Raw genomic sequence first — 18,878 nt, 5'->3', positions numbered from 1 at the left:
GAAATGGAGAACAACAAAATTGTCTCTCCCAGCAAAGCTTTCCTGAAATGTTCTCAGTCTATTGCATTTAACACAGTAGACAAATGCTCCCCAGAGGAAGCTAAAATGCTCAGTTATTGAAGGGAATTAACAATACATGTTGTTATTTCTCCAGTCTGCACACTAAAGGACTGGAAAGGTCACTTCTTACACAAACTTTTCTACTGAGATTCTGCAAAATCTATAGACAACCAATCCACAGTTCCTGACTAATATTCCCATTTGGGGTGCCATAGCTCCTGCAGTTGCTCCTATTTAAATGTTTGCACCATGGTCAATTTTGTCCTTAAAACTTCAATCTTTTTTTCCCTTGTGATTCTATCACAGCTTCCAGTTTCAAATTCCCATAGTCCAAAGGCAGAAATATTGCAGTAGTTTTAATACAAATACATTTCCAATTAGTAGGGTAAACTAATATAAAATTATTCTCACTATAATTCTCTTTGATTTTAAATTCATATTGTAAATTGCCAAAAATTTCTAGTACGATGAAGGAAACAGAAAAGAGAAAGAGAAAGGGGAAAAAGAGAGATGGAGGGAGGAAAGGAGTGAACAAGGAGGGAGAAAGATAACTTTGCCAGAAGAAGGATTTGTGCTAAGCATATAAAGAGAGTTATAGATATGCCATTAGTAGAGATACAATTTAAATAAAGCAGCTACTGGGAACACAGAAATTCTATGTAACAGAAGCAAATCACTGGTTTAATGATCATTAGAAATGATGAGCCCTAAGTTTCAATGAATTTATATTTTCTGGTAGGTACTCTCTTAACTGAGTTGTTCTAAATCAGCTGCATAGGTGCATCTCTTGTTGAAGAACTGATAATCTACACAAGATAGAAATATTATCTATGGTTTGGATGATTCTTCTCTTCCACAGAATCACAGAACATGCTGAGTTGGAAGGGACCCACAAGGATCATCGAGTCCAACCCTTAGCCCTGCACAGGACCATCCCCAAGAGTCACATCATGTGCCTTTTGCTCAATGAGATGCAACTCATGACCGAACTAGTGGCTCAGTAAAAGTTGAGAAACCTGCCCAACAAGTGTTTTTCAAACTAGCATTTTACTACAAGAAATTTTGGATTTACCGAGTTCTTATTCACTAAATCTAGATATTGAATCCAAAGTGAAACAGTTAATCACAGAATCACAAAATATGCCAAATTGGAAGGGACCCACAAGGATCATTCAGTCCAATTGTTCTTTGTGTTGTTTCTTATAAAAACTATATAAGAAATCTAGTGGAAGAATGCAGAATAATTGGATAATTATACCCTTTGCCATTAATAACTTCTGTATTTCTGAAAAGGTTACAGGTTGTAAGAACACCAACTGGCTGCCTGTGAAAATGCCAGTTATGGACAATGTCTGGTTTTGATTTTGGTCATTTGAATCTCAGGAATGCAATTTAGGACTCCATGATCTGATGAACATATGTTCTTAGTTCATACCAAATCTGAGGAGGTAAGTGGCTTAACAGGTAATACATTCAGTAAATGTCCATTCCAGTCAAATAAAATTAACTCCTCCAAACATTCCTGATCTTCTGCTATTGCCTCTTAGGTAGCTGTATAAAAGGTACTGAAGCTTTGGTTTAAATGGGTTAGTAACACCTGCAATAAAGTATTTCTTTCTAATAGCTGAAGGCTCCAGGAAAATTAATAGTTTTGCAAAATGCTGATAGCCTTCTTGACTCCAGCTGTAAAATCCAGGTAGCCTTAAAACTGAAGTGTAATGGGTTATGTTGTAATGAGATTAATATGTTACCCTTACTCTGAATCTGTGAAGTTATGCAAGACAAGCTAAGTAGTTTGCTGAAGGCACAAAACAGAAGAGGTCAGAGGAAACACTGTCACTGTGCTGAAACTGGTAGACAGAGTCCTCAGTCAAGAACTCTTCCAAAAAAGAATACACACATGGGATAGCAGTCTTACAGCAATGCTGAAAGTTTCTCTAATAGCTGAGAACATCTTGGTGTAAAGAACTGTTTTATTTCATTTTACTTTTCTTAGTAGCTGAGGTCATCTGGATTTGCAACTGCAGTTTCTGCATAATTCCTACATGGAACTTGCTTTTCCATGTTACTTTCCTGAACACAGTAAAAAAACCCTAGCAGGAACTATTAGATATAATTTTTGAATTCAACTTAGTTTAAGACAAGAATTCAAGTCAACTTTAGACACCTAAAAGGTTAAAGACAGAACAAAGGTCCAATTAAAAAATAAGCAACAGGTAATAATAATAAAGAACACAGAATGGAGCGATTCAGTAATTTCTAACAACTAATATTACTTATTGGGTCGGCAATAACAAAAGCATTCACAATTGTAACAAAGGCTCTCTTGAAACAGATTTTTAACACCATTGGCAAATTTGCTTATTTCTTTGAATTTATTCCATTTAAAAGTAAATATACTATGGAACTATAAATTGGAGGAACAAAAGTGTGTTTGAATGAGATCACAAATATAAATTTTCTTTCTTTTTGGTTTGCTCTTTTTATTTTTACAACTCTAGTTGTTTAGAAATAAAGGTCAAATGATCCCAGGAAAGGAATTGGGTCTTAACAATGTTTAGAGAACACACAAGAGACTTAAGAATTGCATTCAATAAAGGACTCCATAAAGTCCACGTGGTCTTTAACTACACTATTGCCAGCTCTTCAACAGTTTTTACAACAACTTACCATATAGGTGATTCTTGACAAAGCAAATCATTAATACTACACATCTATTACCAAAACGTAAAGGATTTAAATTACTTTTACTAATATATGGACAATTTAGTGGCTTATCAGTATTTATCAAACTTCAGGGCAACTTGAGATTTTGAGTTAAACGTTTCTACCCAATTTGCAAACAGTAGGCTCTTTGCGATTCCCAGTCTGAACACATACATTCTTTCAAAGATCTTGCGTTTTGACACTTAATTTAACTGAGATTACTTTCTAGAAGTAATAAAGTATTGCTAGTCCAGTCAATCCAGATGCTGGTTTTCCCTGTACATGATTTATCAGATGATTTTAAACATATTACAGAAGCATTCTTTTACCTAACTATGCAAGACTGATAAAGTTCAAAATAATTTCTTACATGATTTAGTGCCAGATATTTTAATTCTTCAGGCCACTAGCACTGGAATGATTCAACAAGGGACTCAAAATTTCTTAAACTTGCTACCATGAAGGGATTTTGAAACTCTTTCCAGTACAAGCTTCTCCCTGCGATACACTGGCATTTTTTTCATCATGAGAAAATATCCTTAGCTATAAGAGAGCTTTCCACTTTTCCTTCACAAGTTTTTTCACATCACTACCTTGACAGAAGAACAGTAATAGGAAACATAGGAATGACAGAAAATGCCACACTCTTATTACCATTGTAAACGAGACTAAGAGGTATTAGCAAGGTGTGTCTCGGATGGATCAAAGAAATTTTCACTCAGGAAGAGTCTCTATTTATGAATTAGGCATTTTGGAAACTCTCACATATGGAGTTTCACTGATTGTCTCATAAAGAGACTCTGATCCCAGCCAAATCTGGGGGAAACGCAATGCAAAAATGGTGTGTTTCATCAGCGGATTTTTTAACCCCCGTTTTGCTCTTGTCTCCTCTGCTGTCTGGTGGGATCAGACACAGAACCTTTCTGAGAATCCTGTGTGCTATTGGCAGGCAGCTATAGGAGCGGATTCCCAAGGCTGTGTCTTGGGTGAGTCCAGCAAAGTAGTTTTGCTCAGTTTCAGCCAGGAAATAGTTAAAAGAGCTCAGCGTTCCCCTGTGCCCGGGAGGCAGCCTTTGTGTTTAACATTGGCAGGGGCTCAGTTTGGGCTGGAGGTTTGTTTTAATTGGGGGAGGGGGCAGAGGAGAGGGGACGCTCCGACTTCTTCAGTCTGTCTCTTTCTTTCACTGATTTAGCGGAGGTGGAGATTTTCAATCCCACCCAGTCAGACGCAGGCAGGAGGATCTGGTAAGACTATCCCAGGAAAAGCCACTCGGAGGAAATTCTCAGAGGCAGCGGCAGCGGCGGCGGCGGCGGCTGCAGCCCCAGCATGAGGGTGAGCCCGGCGGGGAGGCGCGGCGGGGGGAAGTGCGCGGGATGCTGCGGGAACCCGAGCCCGAGCCCGCCCCGGGAACTGCCCGGCCCCGACCGCGGGCACCGCTCGGAAACGCCCCAGAGAGGGATTCGGTGCCGGCGGTGCATCTCTGTGTGTGAGAGTGGGGTGTGTGTGAGAGAGAGTGAGAGAGGACACGACACAGGCTCAGGGTAGCCCGAGGTAACTGTTATTAAGTGAAGTTTAACAATATATGGCTCTTGCCAGAGGCACGGGGAGCGCTTTTCCTTTGGCGGTACTGGAGGAGCAGCAGGAGCCTCCCCGGCAGCGCGGAGCGCTCCTGCCTTTGCCGGGCTGGGAACAGCCCGGAGGAGTCCCCCTTGTTCCCTTCAGTGCTTTCCTGCCCCTGCTTCAGTTCGTTTGCTCCTGTTCACATCTCAGCTGCTTTCAGGCTGATCCATCACTGATAACGTTTTAGCTCGTCTTTAATACTTGGAACAATTCCGTTTCCACTGCTATGGTCTCTCCTTGGTAAAGCTCGGCATGGGAATCTTTCTGGCTTGTTACCTCAGGCAAGTCAGGAATTTCGTGCTCTGCATCAGCGGCCGGTTCTGCAGCGCTGGAGGAGCACAGGCACAGCATATGCATGTGGTTCTCAGATTAACACAGCAACCTCACGGCAATACTAGATTACCTTATTGCAAAAAGTTACCACAGATCCTAGGATGTCACTCATATGAGGCAGTTTGCATGCAATTTTCTGTAACAAGACAAATACTTTGAAAATACACACAGAGGAATGAAGGACTGCTGGGAATACGTTAAAAAAAAATATATCCTTAGAAGTTTGTATATTAAAAACTTTCTAGTTTCGCTTCTAGGAGAGGTAAGAGATGGTAAATAGCAATTCTGTTCCAAGCTTCGCATGCTGGCTGCCTGATTTGCCATGCCACCACCATTGTCCATACGATACATACATCCCATTTTCACAAGAAGACGTCATAAATTAAGGAGGACACTAATTTAACTACTGAAACAGGGGGCTATGGGTTCTGTTCATAGCTGTATCGCATTTACTTGGGAAAGTCATTTAACAGTGATACAGTTTTCCCATTTGTAAATTGAGGAGTCATAGTAAATAACACAAGTGTTAATAGTTGCCTGAAAACAGTTACAGTCAAACATCTCTGCTAGTTTTGATTTAGAAATCTAAGGTGAATGCACTTGCATCGTGCTAACTGCTGCTGATTGTCCTGGGATACTGTTGTAACCAGCATTTAATAAAGAAGGATTTACTATTTAGTACATTCACCTTTAAAATCAAGTCCATAGGAACTCACAGATGGTCAAATCCTCATTTCAAATACACCAACACAAGGACTGTAAATGTGGAGCCCTGCTCTGTGAGGGATAACGCTCTACATGCCAGACAGGAATACTCTGGTTAACATGGCTTTTGCTGCTGTATATAGGTACACAAACACTTCACAGACCACACACAACAGAAGCCTTAATAGTAGTAAATATTTATACTGTGCCTGCTCCAGAAGTACTATCAGTAAATTGTCTCCCTCCTTCTCTGGTAAATTTCTTGCTATAAACTCTGACTTAACAGCCCCACAGGGAACGGAATTAGGATTCATTTATTTAAAAGGATCCTCCCAAATACTTCATGTGAGTCCCTAGAAGTCAGAAAGTTATAAATATTTTATTTTCTGCTCCTCTTTTGTCAGCATTGCAGCACTTTGCCTTGTTTTGCATACAGAAGCCATGTAAAAAAAAAAAAAAAAAAAATCTTTATATTAAACCGAGGCTTCAAGGAAATGGACCTGAGTGGCATCCTTGGTTTCACTGGATGAAGGTGTATCTACTCTATTCTAACCCCCACTCTGGCAGGGGTTACACACAGGCTGTCCCACTCACTGGTACAGAACGCTATGATGCTTCCTTTCCTAACTGGAAATGTCATGACTTGTTGCTTAGAATACTAAACCAGCATTTTTTATCTTTAACAGAGCTTTAATTTTTATAATTAGCTTCACTGTGCTTCAGTACTGCACACGAATTGCAATGACATTCAGGAACCAAGTGACACAGAAGTTTGAAGGACTTTTCCTGGCCAGAGGTGTACCTAGGTAGACCTAGACCTAGACTGTAAAAGTCTTCCTCCTAATATTTAGGGACTTTGGATCTGGTCCAAAGTTTGACTTGAAATCCCAAGTATTTTCAGTCTTCATTTGAAATCCAGTTAATAAGTCAGGTGAAAATAAGTAAAAGCTAATTGTTGCAATATATCAAAAATACTGAGAAAATTAACAGATTTGCTATCTTTAACTATTGATGCATTGCTGTCACCCTACTTTTTCAAGGATAAAAGAATATCTTCTTATTTTATCTAAAATATCATTCAGCAGCCTCCAAGGCAGGTCGACTATTCTTGCAAGACAGTATTTTAAAACTGAATTTCATCCACCTTATTTTTTTCCATCCATATCCAAATTCTGCATCAAGCTAAAAGGCTTTTATAAAATCTTATTTGTATAAGCTATCGATTACTTAAGGAATTTTTTGTGTTTGCCGTTTGTCAGACAGTTAATGGGGGTAATCTAGATTTCAGAGCAGTGCAGTGAGTGTAAACAGGTGTTTATACCTATTAGCTGCAGAGACTGAATATTCAAATATCTTTCTTAAGCGTGAAAAAGGGTTTGTTAGTCTACCTGTTGTATTTACTCTGTTTCTTTTTTTTTTCTACTTTTACTTACTGTTTCTCTCTGCAGGTGAAGAAGTGATAAGTATCTCACTGAAATACTGAAAAAAACCCCAAACCCCTGTTTGAATTCGCTCTTTGAGGACTTCAGAATGGAAGCCTTGTGTTTAAGAGTTTCCTTGCTGCTGCTGGTTCCCGGATTTGTCCTCAGTGACAGCTCTGACAGATACGATGCCAATCGGAGTGACTTGGAAAACCACCTTTCCACTTTCTCAGGGATCGAATCCAGCTTACTCCTCACCACCGTGCAGCCCCCTGTGTCCAACCAAACTGTCAAGTGCTCCCAGCAGACCAAGATTGCTGAAACTTTTAAATACATTAACACAGTGGTATCTTGTGCTATTTTCATCGTTGGAATGGTTGGGAATGCAACTCTGCTGAGGATCATTTACCAGAACAAGTGTATGAGGAATGGCCCGAACGCACTGATAGCCAGCCTCGCACTGGGAGACCTTATCTATATTGTCATCGATATCCCTATCATTGTGTACAAGGTAGGACAACCACACCGATGCATTCTAATTGCACTTTCCTTACAAGCACACTGTCTGTTCTCTGTGGTTACTTCTCTGTCTGTTTAGTGCCCTTTTGTCAATGAATAGTGCACTTAAGAGAAAATACAACTCCTTTTCGTTCTACAACACAAGCCTTGCTCTCAGGTCTCACCTCCATCAAGAAAAAGTGTATCTCCCGTTAAAGGTGAGGTAGCTCTCAGTTCTTAAACCAAGTGTGGCCTTGGGCATTTCACAGGAGCTCTTCATTTATTACAGCTACTAGAGCTAGCGAAAGAATTTATAAGGGAAGACTTTTTATAAACGGTTCTCCTCCTTGATGGACTAGCTGCTATTTTTGGAATATCTTACCCATACTTTGTATTTTGACAGAAAATACTCCCTGTGATATGCAGGCTTCGTGTTAAGGCTTTGTGGAGAGAGAATATGTCAGTTAAGTTGACCCTTAAGTTTTTCATTTAATAGTCATTAATAGCAGATTCTCAGAATTATTCCAGAGTTAGTAAAATCAATTTTATCACAGACCATTTTTGAAACATTAAATTTCATCTGGGTTTGTCAAAGTATAAAATGGCTCCTCAGCAATTCTTTTATCTGGTATAAATTTATCCTGTCCCAGTGTTTTGATATTCCACTTTAATTAAGCAAAACCATGAAGAAGTGTTTTTTCTGATGCAGCATATGTTTACTAATACAATTCAAGCCAGGACATGCTTGAATAAACAGAACTAAGTCCTTTTTTTAATATAGCTCACTGATATTAGCTTATCTTAGACAATCATCAAAGAATGTTGTAAGCTTGTATCTGTCTCTTTGTGGATTGTACACAGGTGCATAGCTGATAGGATATTAGACTCCTTTCTTTTCTCCATAAAAACATAATGTCCTTCTGTTACTAAATAGAACACTAAGTATTATAATTTTAAAAAAAACATTCTTCACAATTTTGGCCCTAAACGACTCTAAAGACTTCACTTTTATTTATATGGGCTTTAAATGAAACATTTTAATGCATAATTTTTTAATAACTAGTGTCTAGTGGTTTCAAATTGGATTTTAAAATTTAAGAAACAGTGAAGAATTTTGCATATATGTAACTATTGACATCATAACTGCATTATAACCCAGCTATTCATAGGACAAGATCATAAAATTTGAATTAATTAGTGGATCAAGAATATCTATATGCATATATTACATTTACACAGAGGCATATTATCTATGGTAAAATGCAGCACCTGATTCTGACCTTCCAGTAGTATCAATTACAGAGAAGTCTTTTATCTGGTTTTAGTATAATATGGATGTGAAACTAGGATAATGACTGTCAATAATAACATATGCGATTTAATGGAAATTCAGGTTTACACTTTTCCATATTCCACCTGGAAAATGAAATTACCGTAAATTGTTGATGAGATAGCAGGTCTCTGTAGAGTATTTGGAATTAACTACTTGTTGAGAAAGATTAGTGCCTGCCTGATTAGAGATTCACCCATCCTCCATAGCTGTGTGAATGCCTAATGGGACATGGGATTGGGGTTCTTGCCTGGACTCATCACCTACACAAGGCCAGGCTGGATGGGGCTTTGAGCAGCCTGGCCTGGTGGGAGGTGTCCCTGCCCATGGCACAGGGGTTGGAACCGGATGATCTTTAAGGTCTTTTCCAACCAAACCTTTCTATGATTCTATGACTCTATGACTGCAGCTCCCAGCATGCATTGCAGTTTCCTCCCTGGTAAATTATCCTTCTATGTTTATGGATAATTGCTAAGGCAGTATTCTTACTTCTTGTGGTATATATGATAGCAGATTTTGAGGAAAAAATGGCATGAGTTCTTTTCAGAGCCAAGTTTGGGCAAGAACAAGTATTTTTATTACCCAATTTTTTCTAACCTTTCCAGAGCTCTGCTTTTTTCACAAAGAGGGATGGAAAGCTGGAATTAATTTTGCCTTTCAGAATTGCCTTTGATGGTCTTCTGAAAATTCTTTAGAAGTTTAGTTAAAAGTAATGAACAATATTTTTTATATTCCCTTTATCATTTAGCAATAAATTTTTTCTATTAATTTTCTGGCACTTCTCTGGCATTCAAAAGGTTCAATTACCCTGAATAGCTCCAGACAAATGAAATTTCCTTAGCCTATATGAAAACTTATTTCTGTGCTGCAGAGAAGTATTTGATAAATAAAGGCTGTGAACAAAACTGCAGCCCTTGACATCAAGGTCTGCCAATTCCCACATGTAAGAAGGTGGAGCTAAAATCACATTTAAAGCACAATTCTAAGTTTTAGGGTTTTTTTTAGTGCTTGAACATTCAAAATAAATTACTTTAAAATTATCATACAGAACTACCTTGTTGTCTAAGGTTAGCTGCATGCATTCTGATACAGGGAAGCATTTATAGCATTTACAGGGGAGCTGTAGCACTTCTGATAAGAAATGCAGTTATGTATAGTCCACTTTTCATATGAACCACTCAGCAATGTGTCTGCTTACATTAGGAGTTGATTTTAAAGTTTGTTAAATGTCATTCCTCTTTGTGTCACTAGGGATCCTAAAATCTGTGTCACCTTTTATCTCCTTGTGTTGAATGACACTATGAAGGCTGTCCACTGGAAATACCACAAATGGAGAATGGAAGTGATAGTCTTTGAAGGAAAAAGAATTGAAGTGTTTTAATTTTTGTTTTAAAGTTTAAATTTTAAGATATTTTACAAATTTACTTCTGAACTTTACTTTAGAGATTCTTTTACATTCAGTTAAAAGATTCTTTAGAGTCTGCCTTATGTTGAACCATGTATTAGTATTCTATATAAAGAAGTGGTTTCAAGTACTTAATAACTTTCAGGTCAGATCTTCATTTTTAGGAGGACAAAACAGCTCTGAAATTAGAATTAGAGTAAACAAGCATTCATCTGCATTTAAAAAAACCAAATATATATGTATACTGTATAATTATAATTGAGTATCAGAAATAGTAATAATCACTTTCCTGAAACATAGTGGTGGCCTTAACAATTTTGAAACCACTTTCAGAAGAGTAGATAATGTTACTAATGCTCAAATCCATTCCACAAATCCTTAGAAAGAAGCAGGTGTAAGATTATAGTAACTGACAATGTAACGTTCCAGGAGAATTAAGTCCATTATTCTACTACGCATTTACACAATGAACAAAGGAGTGATGCTGGGAAAAAAGTAATTATGTAATTTATTTCAACTAAAGATGTGGACACAGGTGTTTGACATTTTTATCCTTTCTTCACAGTACAGTAGGCTCAGAAATTCCCCTCTTACTTTCTCTTATTACTGTAATTAGGTTCCCCCTAGCAATTTGTTAAATGGATTGAAATGTGACTAATATTCACTAGCCTGCTTTTGAAGGTTCTGGATTTATTAAAGCCCCACTACACTTAATTTCCACTAGTATATCCACTTATAATATCAAATCAATATTAAAAATTTTAATAAATTGAGTTTTACAGGAAGGGTGGCAGTTATAAATCCATCCTTAATAGACCAAACTAAGCCAATTTAATTCTCAATCACATTTTTATAGCACCTGGACCCAAACAGTTTCCTCTTTACCCAAGACATGCCCATCTCACACATTCAAGATGTCAAAGCCTATAGCTCCAAAACAGTAATTTCTTTCCAGGGAAAAGAAGATCAGAAAAAGAATGTTTAAATCTTACACTACTGTTGAGGTAGGGTTAAGGCACTGACGAGACATGTCCCTTTTCTAGTATTAGGTAGCATTAGCACAACTGAAAGCTGCGGCATCACCTGCGTTACCCATCAGTGCCATGTGTATAGAAAATAAGCTACGACAGATGCAATGCACGAAAACTTCTTTATAGGGCTGCTTTCTCTACAAAAACTAGTCTGTTTTCTAAGGCTATGCATGGGCAGCAGCAGAATATCCATAGAAACACCATCGTCTTGGCTGCACTAAGGTCTGAAAAGCCCTTACTGGCTCAAGTTTAGCAGAGCAACAGTAACAACACCAGGGTTGTTGGACAGCACAGAAAATGCTTTCCTGAGCTCATGGAGCTTGAAACACTCTAGGCCAAGGCTCTCACCTTTAGAATGGCAAAATTCAGTTTTAACTATGTTATTGGGAAGTCCTGAGCTGTCTCTGCTTCTAGTTCTATGCACTTTAGAGAAAAATGTTTAAATAAGTTCTGTTTATTGAAAACTGACCTATATAGGATTGACATAGCCTTAGATCATAATATGCTTAACTCCTTAAACCATGAGTTTATAAAGCAGAGGAAGCCAATTAGCCAGCTTTTACTCTGTTTCTTTAAATGTCAATAAAAACATTTTCCTAATTATTTTACTGGTATAAAGTGAGACATCTGCCCAGAGGAAAAAAAAAAAGCAAGAGTTCACTGCCCAGATAGCTCAAAAAGATAATGTTTTCTTTAATAAATTAGGGGAGATTTTGTCAATAAATTCATATTTACCTTAGTTGCAATAGCATCTAAATCTGAGTAGTCCACTCAGAACACTATGAATCCAAATATATAAGGTAGCTGGCAGTGAGGAAACATCTTCAGCCATTTTGTCTTCAATAAAGAAAGACTTAGGAGGGGCATTTCTAATCACAGACATTTTTCAACATCAGAGCACACGCATAAATGTTAGATCAGTGCTGCCTAAACCACAAATTATTTGGCATATCTGAATACCTTTACCAACAGAATTAGTATTATACCTTAACAGAGATAATTAAACACATTGACACTGATCTTGTAGCCAATAGAGCAAGTGGCATCTGCAGTAGTTATAGTTTAGTGCCAAAGGAGTATAAAGCAAAGTCCACGGCACACATAAAGTTAAGGGCATTTAATGAAGAAATCCTCCTTTAAACCCAAAATTTCTCATGTGTATTTCTCAATGAAGTACTGACAACAGCAGGAAACTCTGAGGCCTTGGCTTCACAACCCTATTATTTCAAGGTGTGTAGTGTTCATACATAAAGGAAATCTAGAGGTAGCACAGGAACTGACTGCTGAGTCCTGAAGGCAGAAGTTACCCAAAATGGGCATGGAACGGAAGTCCATTGGAAATCTGTTCTCTCCATTTACAGACTACAGCTTCCTAGTAAGAAGTGTTTAACGTGCATACCAAGACAGATTTAAGGTAGAAATTTTATATCCTAGGTCTTTGTTCAAGATAGACTCTGCCTTTAAGTAATGACTGTACCTTTGGGGGGTGGGATATATGTTCCTATCAGTGCACAGGCAGCTCCTCTCTCATCTTCAACTTCACATCTCATGCCTGCCTTGCTGTCATGTGCATTTGTAATACTGGACAGTTCTTAGAGACTCTGGGTTTAAAAGAATATTTTAGTATGTTTGCTTTCTTTATTTTTCAATCAGCTGAACTCTGTAGATCACAAGGAATTGTTTTGATTGTATATGTCCAGGGTTTACCAGCTCTGCAGTAACTTCTTAACAACCCTGTCACTCTTTTTTGCAACACACAAAAGACAACAGAGCTGGAAGAGTAACAAAAGCAATACTATGCCCAGGGAATGAAAAAAAATTCCTTTCAACAAATCACCATAAGCACACCTTGCAGCTCATTTCTATGAAGAAGAGCAGCACAGCTTGAGAAACTGTGTACCTAATAGGGTGGGAAGACAGCCAACACCGAGGAACAACAAAAGAGAAACTAATCCTACTTTGCAAACAGCAAAAATATCACAGGGGAGATGCCTAGAGTTGTTAGGTACACTTTAGCACTAAGTAGAGTTTTGTAACAAATATAAACATTTTAACAAGAACATAAAACTTAGGATTTATTTTTTTACCAGTTAGTTGAGACAGAGTGTTTCAACTGCAATTTGTTGAAGGGCATTTGTTTTCTTACTTTTCAGGATCTCTTGAAATATAAACTATTTTCTCTTGTGTAAGAACTATACATTCCCTTCTATTCCTGCCTAAGCAGGAGAAAAAGACTGTATGCATTCAGTAAATGGCATGAGACCCTCTGCTACCTCCACTTTTACTCAGCTGGGATAAGATGAGCTGGGCTAAGATAAGCCTAAGATGTGGTAGGGCAATTCAGAGTAAAAACATGTCTTTGATGGTTCTTGTGCATCCCCACATAAATTTTCTTCCTTCCAGAAAAAAAATTGGTCAGTCTTTTATCCACCCCAAGTGGAAAAACAGACAGTTCTTGTAGTTGTAGCAAAATCAGAAATGTATTTCCTGCAAAGAAGAGATGCAGTGTGCTTTCTCTACCATGGCAGGATTGTGAATCTAAGTATAAGGAAATAAACAAATGATACCAAAGTTGGAAGAAGTTTAAACTACCATCTCACCATAATATACTCAATATTGGTCTCATGCTCTGCATTATAAAAGCTAGCCTTGTTCTTGTTTTCCTCTAATCACTATACTTCCAAAATTTGAGGTTTTTCACTTCAGCAGTGAGAAGGAATACCTAAAGACAGGTTGTGTTATCTCTCCACCCTTACAGCTCTTCCTCTTTCCAGCAAAGTGGTAGAGAACAGCTGAGTTACATAAGTGGGATGAGCAAGTTTGGTTCCCAAGCAAGAAATGGATGAGGATTGTCCAGCAATGCAATTCTCTCCCCGATAAATGGTTCTAGGCATAAGATAAAGGCTCGAGAACATGCAATGAATTCTTGTGCTATGATCTTTCATGAGGGCAGAAGGGTCCTGTTTGAGTCATTACATTCAAAATACCACTGCAGAAGACTCAATATACCCTTATTCCTACACTAAACAGTCTTACAGATCAGGAGTTGGAGAGACCCTTCAGTCGGAATCATCAGCTTTTGTCACTTAATGCAGACAGCTCAGTGGTGCAGACCTTAACCACTTCTGTGTCCAGTCAGATTTCAGCTGGATTCACCCAAAACACCAGGGACCCTGTTTGGCCCATGGTTAATCAGACAAGGGCATATACGACTGTAGAACAGAATTTAGGACAGAGCTCAATGATTTCTAGAGGACACAAGCCTTAAGAAAAAAAATTGCAAAAAAAACCCCAGCAACAAAAGCCAAATTTGCTGATCTAACAAAACCAGAGGAATTTCTCTTGTCTTTCACTCCAGACCAAATGGCAAGGAAAGAAAATCACCACAGACTACACTGGTTTTCAGCATCCCCAGTTAGGAGATGCTGGTCAGTTATACAACTAGGTTTTATCTATACAGGCAGAAATCTGCTGGTTTCATTCCCTTCTTCATTACTGCACAAGTGTAACTTAAGTCACTGAATAAATAAGTTATTTCTCTTTGTCCTGCTGAAGACAGAGCAGAAATTAACTTCTAGGGTTGTGCCAGAGTTGTTCCATCAGTATACTGAACATTTAAATGAAACTGAGGAGAGTATCCTCCATGTGGGTGGCATGAGGTGCAAGCATTACCTGTGTGGAACGTGGCTCAGCTTCTGGGAAGCGGATCTTGTGTGTCAGCACAATTACGTTCCCGAGTGGATACAGGAAGAGAAAGTCTCTAGAGCACTAGGACGAGATCAGAGCAGGAAAGGGCAGGTATGAAACCTCCACTTCCATCCTCAATACCATGAGGCAGAGAGAGAGGACCTCCTGACCTGTACTTGTCAAACCAAAGCAGTTTAAGAGAGCAGCTCAGAGCTGGTTCACATCTAGCACCTAAACCAGTCCATCTATTTTGGGCTGAGCCCCAGGGTCACCATCTGCCTGTAAACACACAGGATCAGCCTAGTCTTAGATAAACACTGTGGATGCACAGGAGCATATTCTGGTGAATACTCATGTGGTGGGGTTACAACATTCTCTCTTTTAGATTGTCTATAAATTGCTGGGGATGCACAGTGGGACTTCATGTTTTGTACATCAGCTACCATACAGATGGGGGTTAGAAAATAGCAGCAGTGGCGGAATAAAATCAACGGAGTGACATTTAAAAATCATCGCAAAGGAATGTTCTCAGTGCTGATGTCTTGTTTGTTACAAGCTGCAGTGTCAGGGCAGAGAGGCCTTATAAATCAGCAGAGAAAGGGGGATGCTCAGGGAAGCTGTGGCTGTCTGGTCACTTTGCTGAGTTTTTAAAGATCAGCAGTAGAATCTTGAAATCTTGGTTTCTGATTTCAGTGGAAAAATACATGTTGACTGTGCTCTTTTCTCAGGAATTGCACCACAGTATGAAATACTTCTAAGTGCCAAACTGCACAAGGGAAAAAGTGCATTTCCTTTGCTGCATGTCTTGTTTTAAACCTCAGAGATTTTGTAACCCTGGGTTTGCAAAAGCACAATCCATTTGACCAGCTCATGAGGAAGTGGGATACAAGTTGGGATAATCAGTCTGATTTCTCCTACTCCAGTGCTTTGAGAGAAAATGTAATTTGCTAACATTTTATACTCATTTTGTTTGTATATTAAAATATGCGAAAACACTTGGAGAGCAGAGCCAGTAGTTCCAGTTCTTATATTGTACCTAAGTAAATCAGGACTAGTTCAATTAAATTCCTGGGCCCTTTTTTAATACAAAATACATGTGCTATTTCCCTCTGAAGTTTCTGCACCATGCCAGAGCAGAACAGAGGGCACTTGACTTGTTTTGATGTAAAAATTAGTAAAACCAAAGACAGAATCAGATTTGCTGACTAAAAATATCTACAGAAGAAAAAAAACTGGCACCTGATCCAAGAGGAAGTAATGAATGCATAGCTGATGCAGAGTAATAATGGAGTACACCCACAGAAATGATTGCAAAGTGAATCTTATGGAAAAAATTCTGATCCCAAGGATTTTGATTAAAATCAACTTGAAAAGAATGTGTAATGATTTGGTACCGAAATTACTTCAATTAGTGGAAAGTGTAAGAAATAAAAGGAATAAAACACTTCTAATCTCAAAAAAAGAGAGCTTCCTGGGGTGTGGAGAAGAAGCGTACATGCTGGAACCATGATAAGGCTTCCCTGTGATGAGTAACGAGTTAGCGAACCTTTTTCGAGTACAACACTTTTCTTTTTGAAGCTAATGTTTGCCTTGCAGTAACAGTTTCACAGTCACTACAAAGTGCTTGTTTTCTTCCATTGCTGGGCATATGCTACAGCCACAGTCAGTGTACTGAAATGAATAGGTGGTTATCTTTCAGTTGCCTTTTTAAAGTCTGATCTATAAAGAAAAATGACTTTTGGGGCTCTGGTTGGCACAGGGGATCGACAGAAGGCTGCTGAGTTGCTTTTCCCTGGCAGCGCCATTTATAATTCAGCTTTCACCCAGTGGTGCCCGAGAATTATTCTGATTTTACCCAAACCCAGACAAGAGTCTGGAGCTGAAATTCCATGTGATTACAGGAGGTTGAATTACCATTTGTTCTGAGCATCTCCTCTTTTTCCAACATTTTTTTCTGGAACCCCACATAAACTAAAGCTTCACAAGAGAGTTCTAGGCAAAAGGCAAAAATATGCCCTGCAAACATTTGTTATACTATTGCAAACATATCTAGAAAATAATTCTTCTGGACCTTTCAATGTATTTCAGGAACTAATCAAGAGCTTGCAGACATAAACTTACCATCTTTGTTACTGAAGGTACTGACTACAGTTAAACCACCAATCCCAGTAATCCGTTCTCTAACCTTCTGGCAAAAGGGGGATTTGCTTTCATCAAATATGATTGTCCTAAACTGGAATACCATTGCAAAGGTGCTTGCAGTTTCTCTGCTGTGGTCTTGATGGTAAATGAGGCATTCATACTGAAGTTCTCAGTATGCCAGAGAACAAATACCAGCATAGAGAATAAAAGGACAACAGCAAAGGGAACCCCATTTGTAGGATATTCTAACACTCAAGAAACAGGAAGTTTCTTGATAAGCTGGGATTGATCCTATAGCTTATGCTGAGAAATCTCATTTTACTATTCAGCTGGAGAGAAAAAATAATCCAGATAACAGATAACACCTTTCCTGTTTAACCAGCAGTAGCACACACAAATTTGCTTCATGGTATCAGCACCTAGTTGGCTGAAACCTGTGAACTGCTAAAATTTGTCTCGAAATACAAGTTATCAAATGACATTATTAATATGGTCCTAGAGAGACATGGACAATGTGTAGTACATAGTTTGGGGAAAAAAACACAAGTAATTCAGCATTGTGATGAATAGCTATAAAATAGAAGGGATGCGAAAAAGCCAGGGCAGGACTGTAAGAAGAGGATGAATTCCTACAAATCTGGCATTCTGTGATAAACACCCTGTACTCTACAGCAAAGTGCTAAACTTTTGAAAGCTCGTGATATGAAAAAAAACAGAAAGGTAACTCCTACCTTAACTGAGATAAAGATAGATGTGAATTTGAACTTCCCATAGTTAATATTTATATTGCTAAAGGTAGTGATTATTACTAGGTTTCAATTAAACACTAATTTAAATAGATATAATGTTTAATTTACATTCTGTAATCCTGAGCTACAATCAAAATTTGCTTTTCTAATTCTGCAGACAGAATCCACCCACTTTTACTAAATGAGTGTGTTCCAGAGCCTAAGCCTCTACTGCAAAAAATTTTCTAGTCCTTGTGGTTGCAAAGCTAACTCTCAAAACATGAACTGCCTTTAAGCAGAGAAGTCTGCCCAAGATGAAGAGGGCCTGGTAGAACAGGTCTGCAAGAAAGTAAACTCAGGAAACAGCAATTTTGATTTAATCGTATTCCATATTGTTTGGTTTCAACTGTAAAAATATTAAAAACACGATTCACAGGCTTTGTTTATCATGAAAGAACACAACTAATTTTTGCATGCATCAGTCCTCCAGCACTTTTGTGCAGATGAAAGTATGGTTCTTGTTCTCTCCATTCCATGTTGCACTCTTGCCCAGGGGCAGCAAGACTGCCACGTTGCACAAACTGTATTTATTGGAATGCTTGTTGTGCCACCAGTTTATCTCCATCTGATTACTTGAAAATAAAACTGTTGTGAAGCTTAAATCAATTTTAGTTCCACAAACAGTCCCAAGTCTGGATTCAACAGTCTTCAACAATTCAGCAAAATCAGGTTTTAAAACCTTTGGATAAGCTTGGGTTTTGCTGATATTGTTATTCCTTAAAATTGTTATTCCTTAGTGTATCATTTGCTGTCTTCCTCTGAAGCAAATAAAAACATCTTCAAATTTGACAGTACCATCAAAATATTCGTGTTCTAGCCTTCATTCAGTAAGGCTTAATGTAATACCAATGACTGCATGGTAGAAATAGTCAATTATCCAGTAAGTCAATTATTTATTGCTGCCTTTCAAAATGTGCCCCCTGGCTATATAGGGATACCTGGCTCAAACATTTAATACTTTCATTTCAAACCTTACACTTTCTATTCACAACCGTTTTAAGAGAAGTTGGTATGAGCATAAAAACTGCTGTGCCATATAATACAAGGAATTCATCTGACCTCTTATCCTGTATCTTACTCCTGAGAAAGGCTCAGTAGCAGAGACTTAGGGAAGATATAAAAAATGGCGGTGTTTTTCAAAAGAACTGTTCA

At 38.3% G+C, this 18,878-nt stretch overlaps 1 protein-coding gene across 1 annotated transcript in view; it reads left to right on the top strand.

The window, feature by feature from the left end:
* Window positions 1–3,897: 3,897 nt before the first annotated feature.
* Window positions 3,898–18,878, top strand: part of EDNRA (endothelin receptor type A) — a 32,140-nt gene continuing 17,159 nt past the window's right edge. Inside the window, exons 1-2 of the mRNA XM_027890656.1 lie at window positions 3,898–4,098; window positions 6,873–7,356. Of these exons, the coding sequence (XP_027746457.1) occupies window positions 6,955–7,356 (402 nt within the window). The 5' untranslated portion in view covers window positions 3,898–4,098; window positions 6,873–6,954. The remainder of the gene's footprint in view (window positions 4,099–6,872; window positions 7,357–18,878) is intronic.

This window comes from Empidonax traillii, unplaced genomic scaffold, assembly GCF_003031625.1.
Source record: "Empidonax traillii isolate 1590-97213 ecotype Southwest subspecies unplaced genomic scaffold, ASM303162v1 scaffold293:size840699, whole genome shotgun sequence".
NCBI classification, from domain to species: domain Eukaryota; kingdom Metazoa; phylum Chordata; class Aves; order Passeriformes; family Tyrannidae; genus Empidonax; species Empidonax traillii.
Note: the sequence above shows the minus strand (reverse complement) of the source record. Positions and strands in the feature narration are given on the sequence as shown.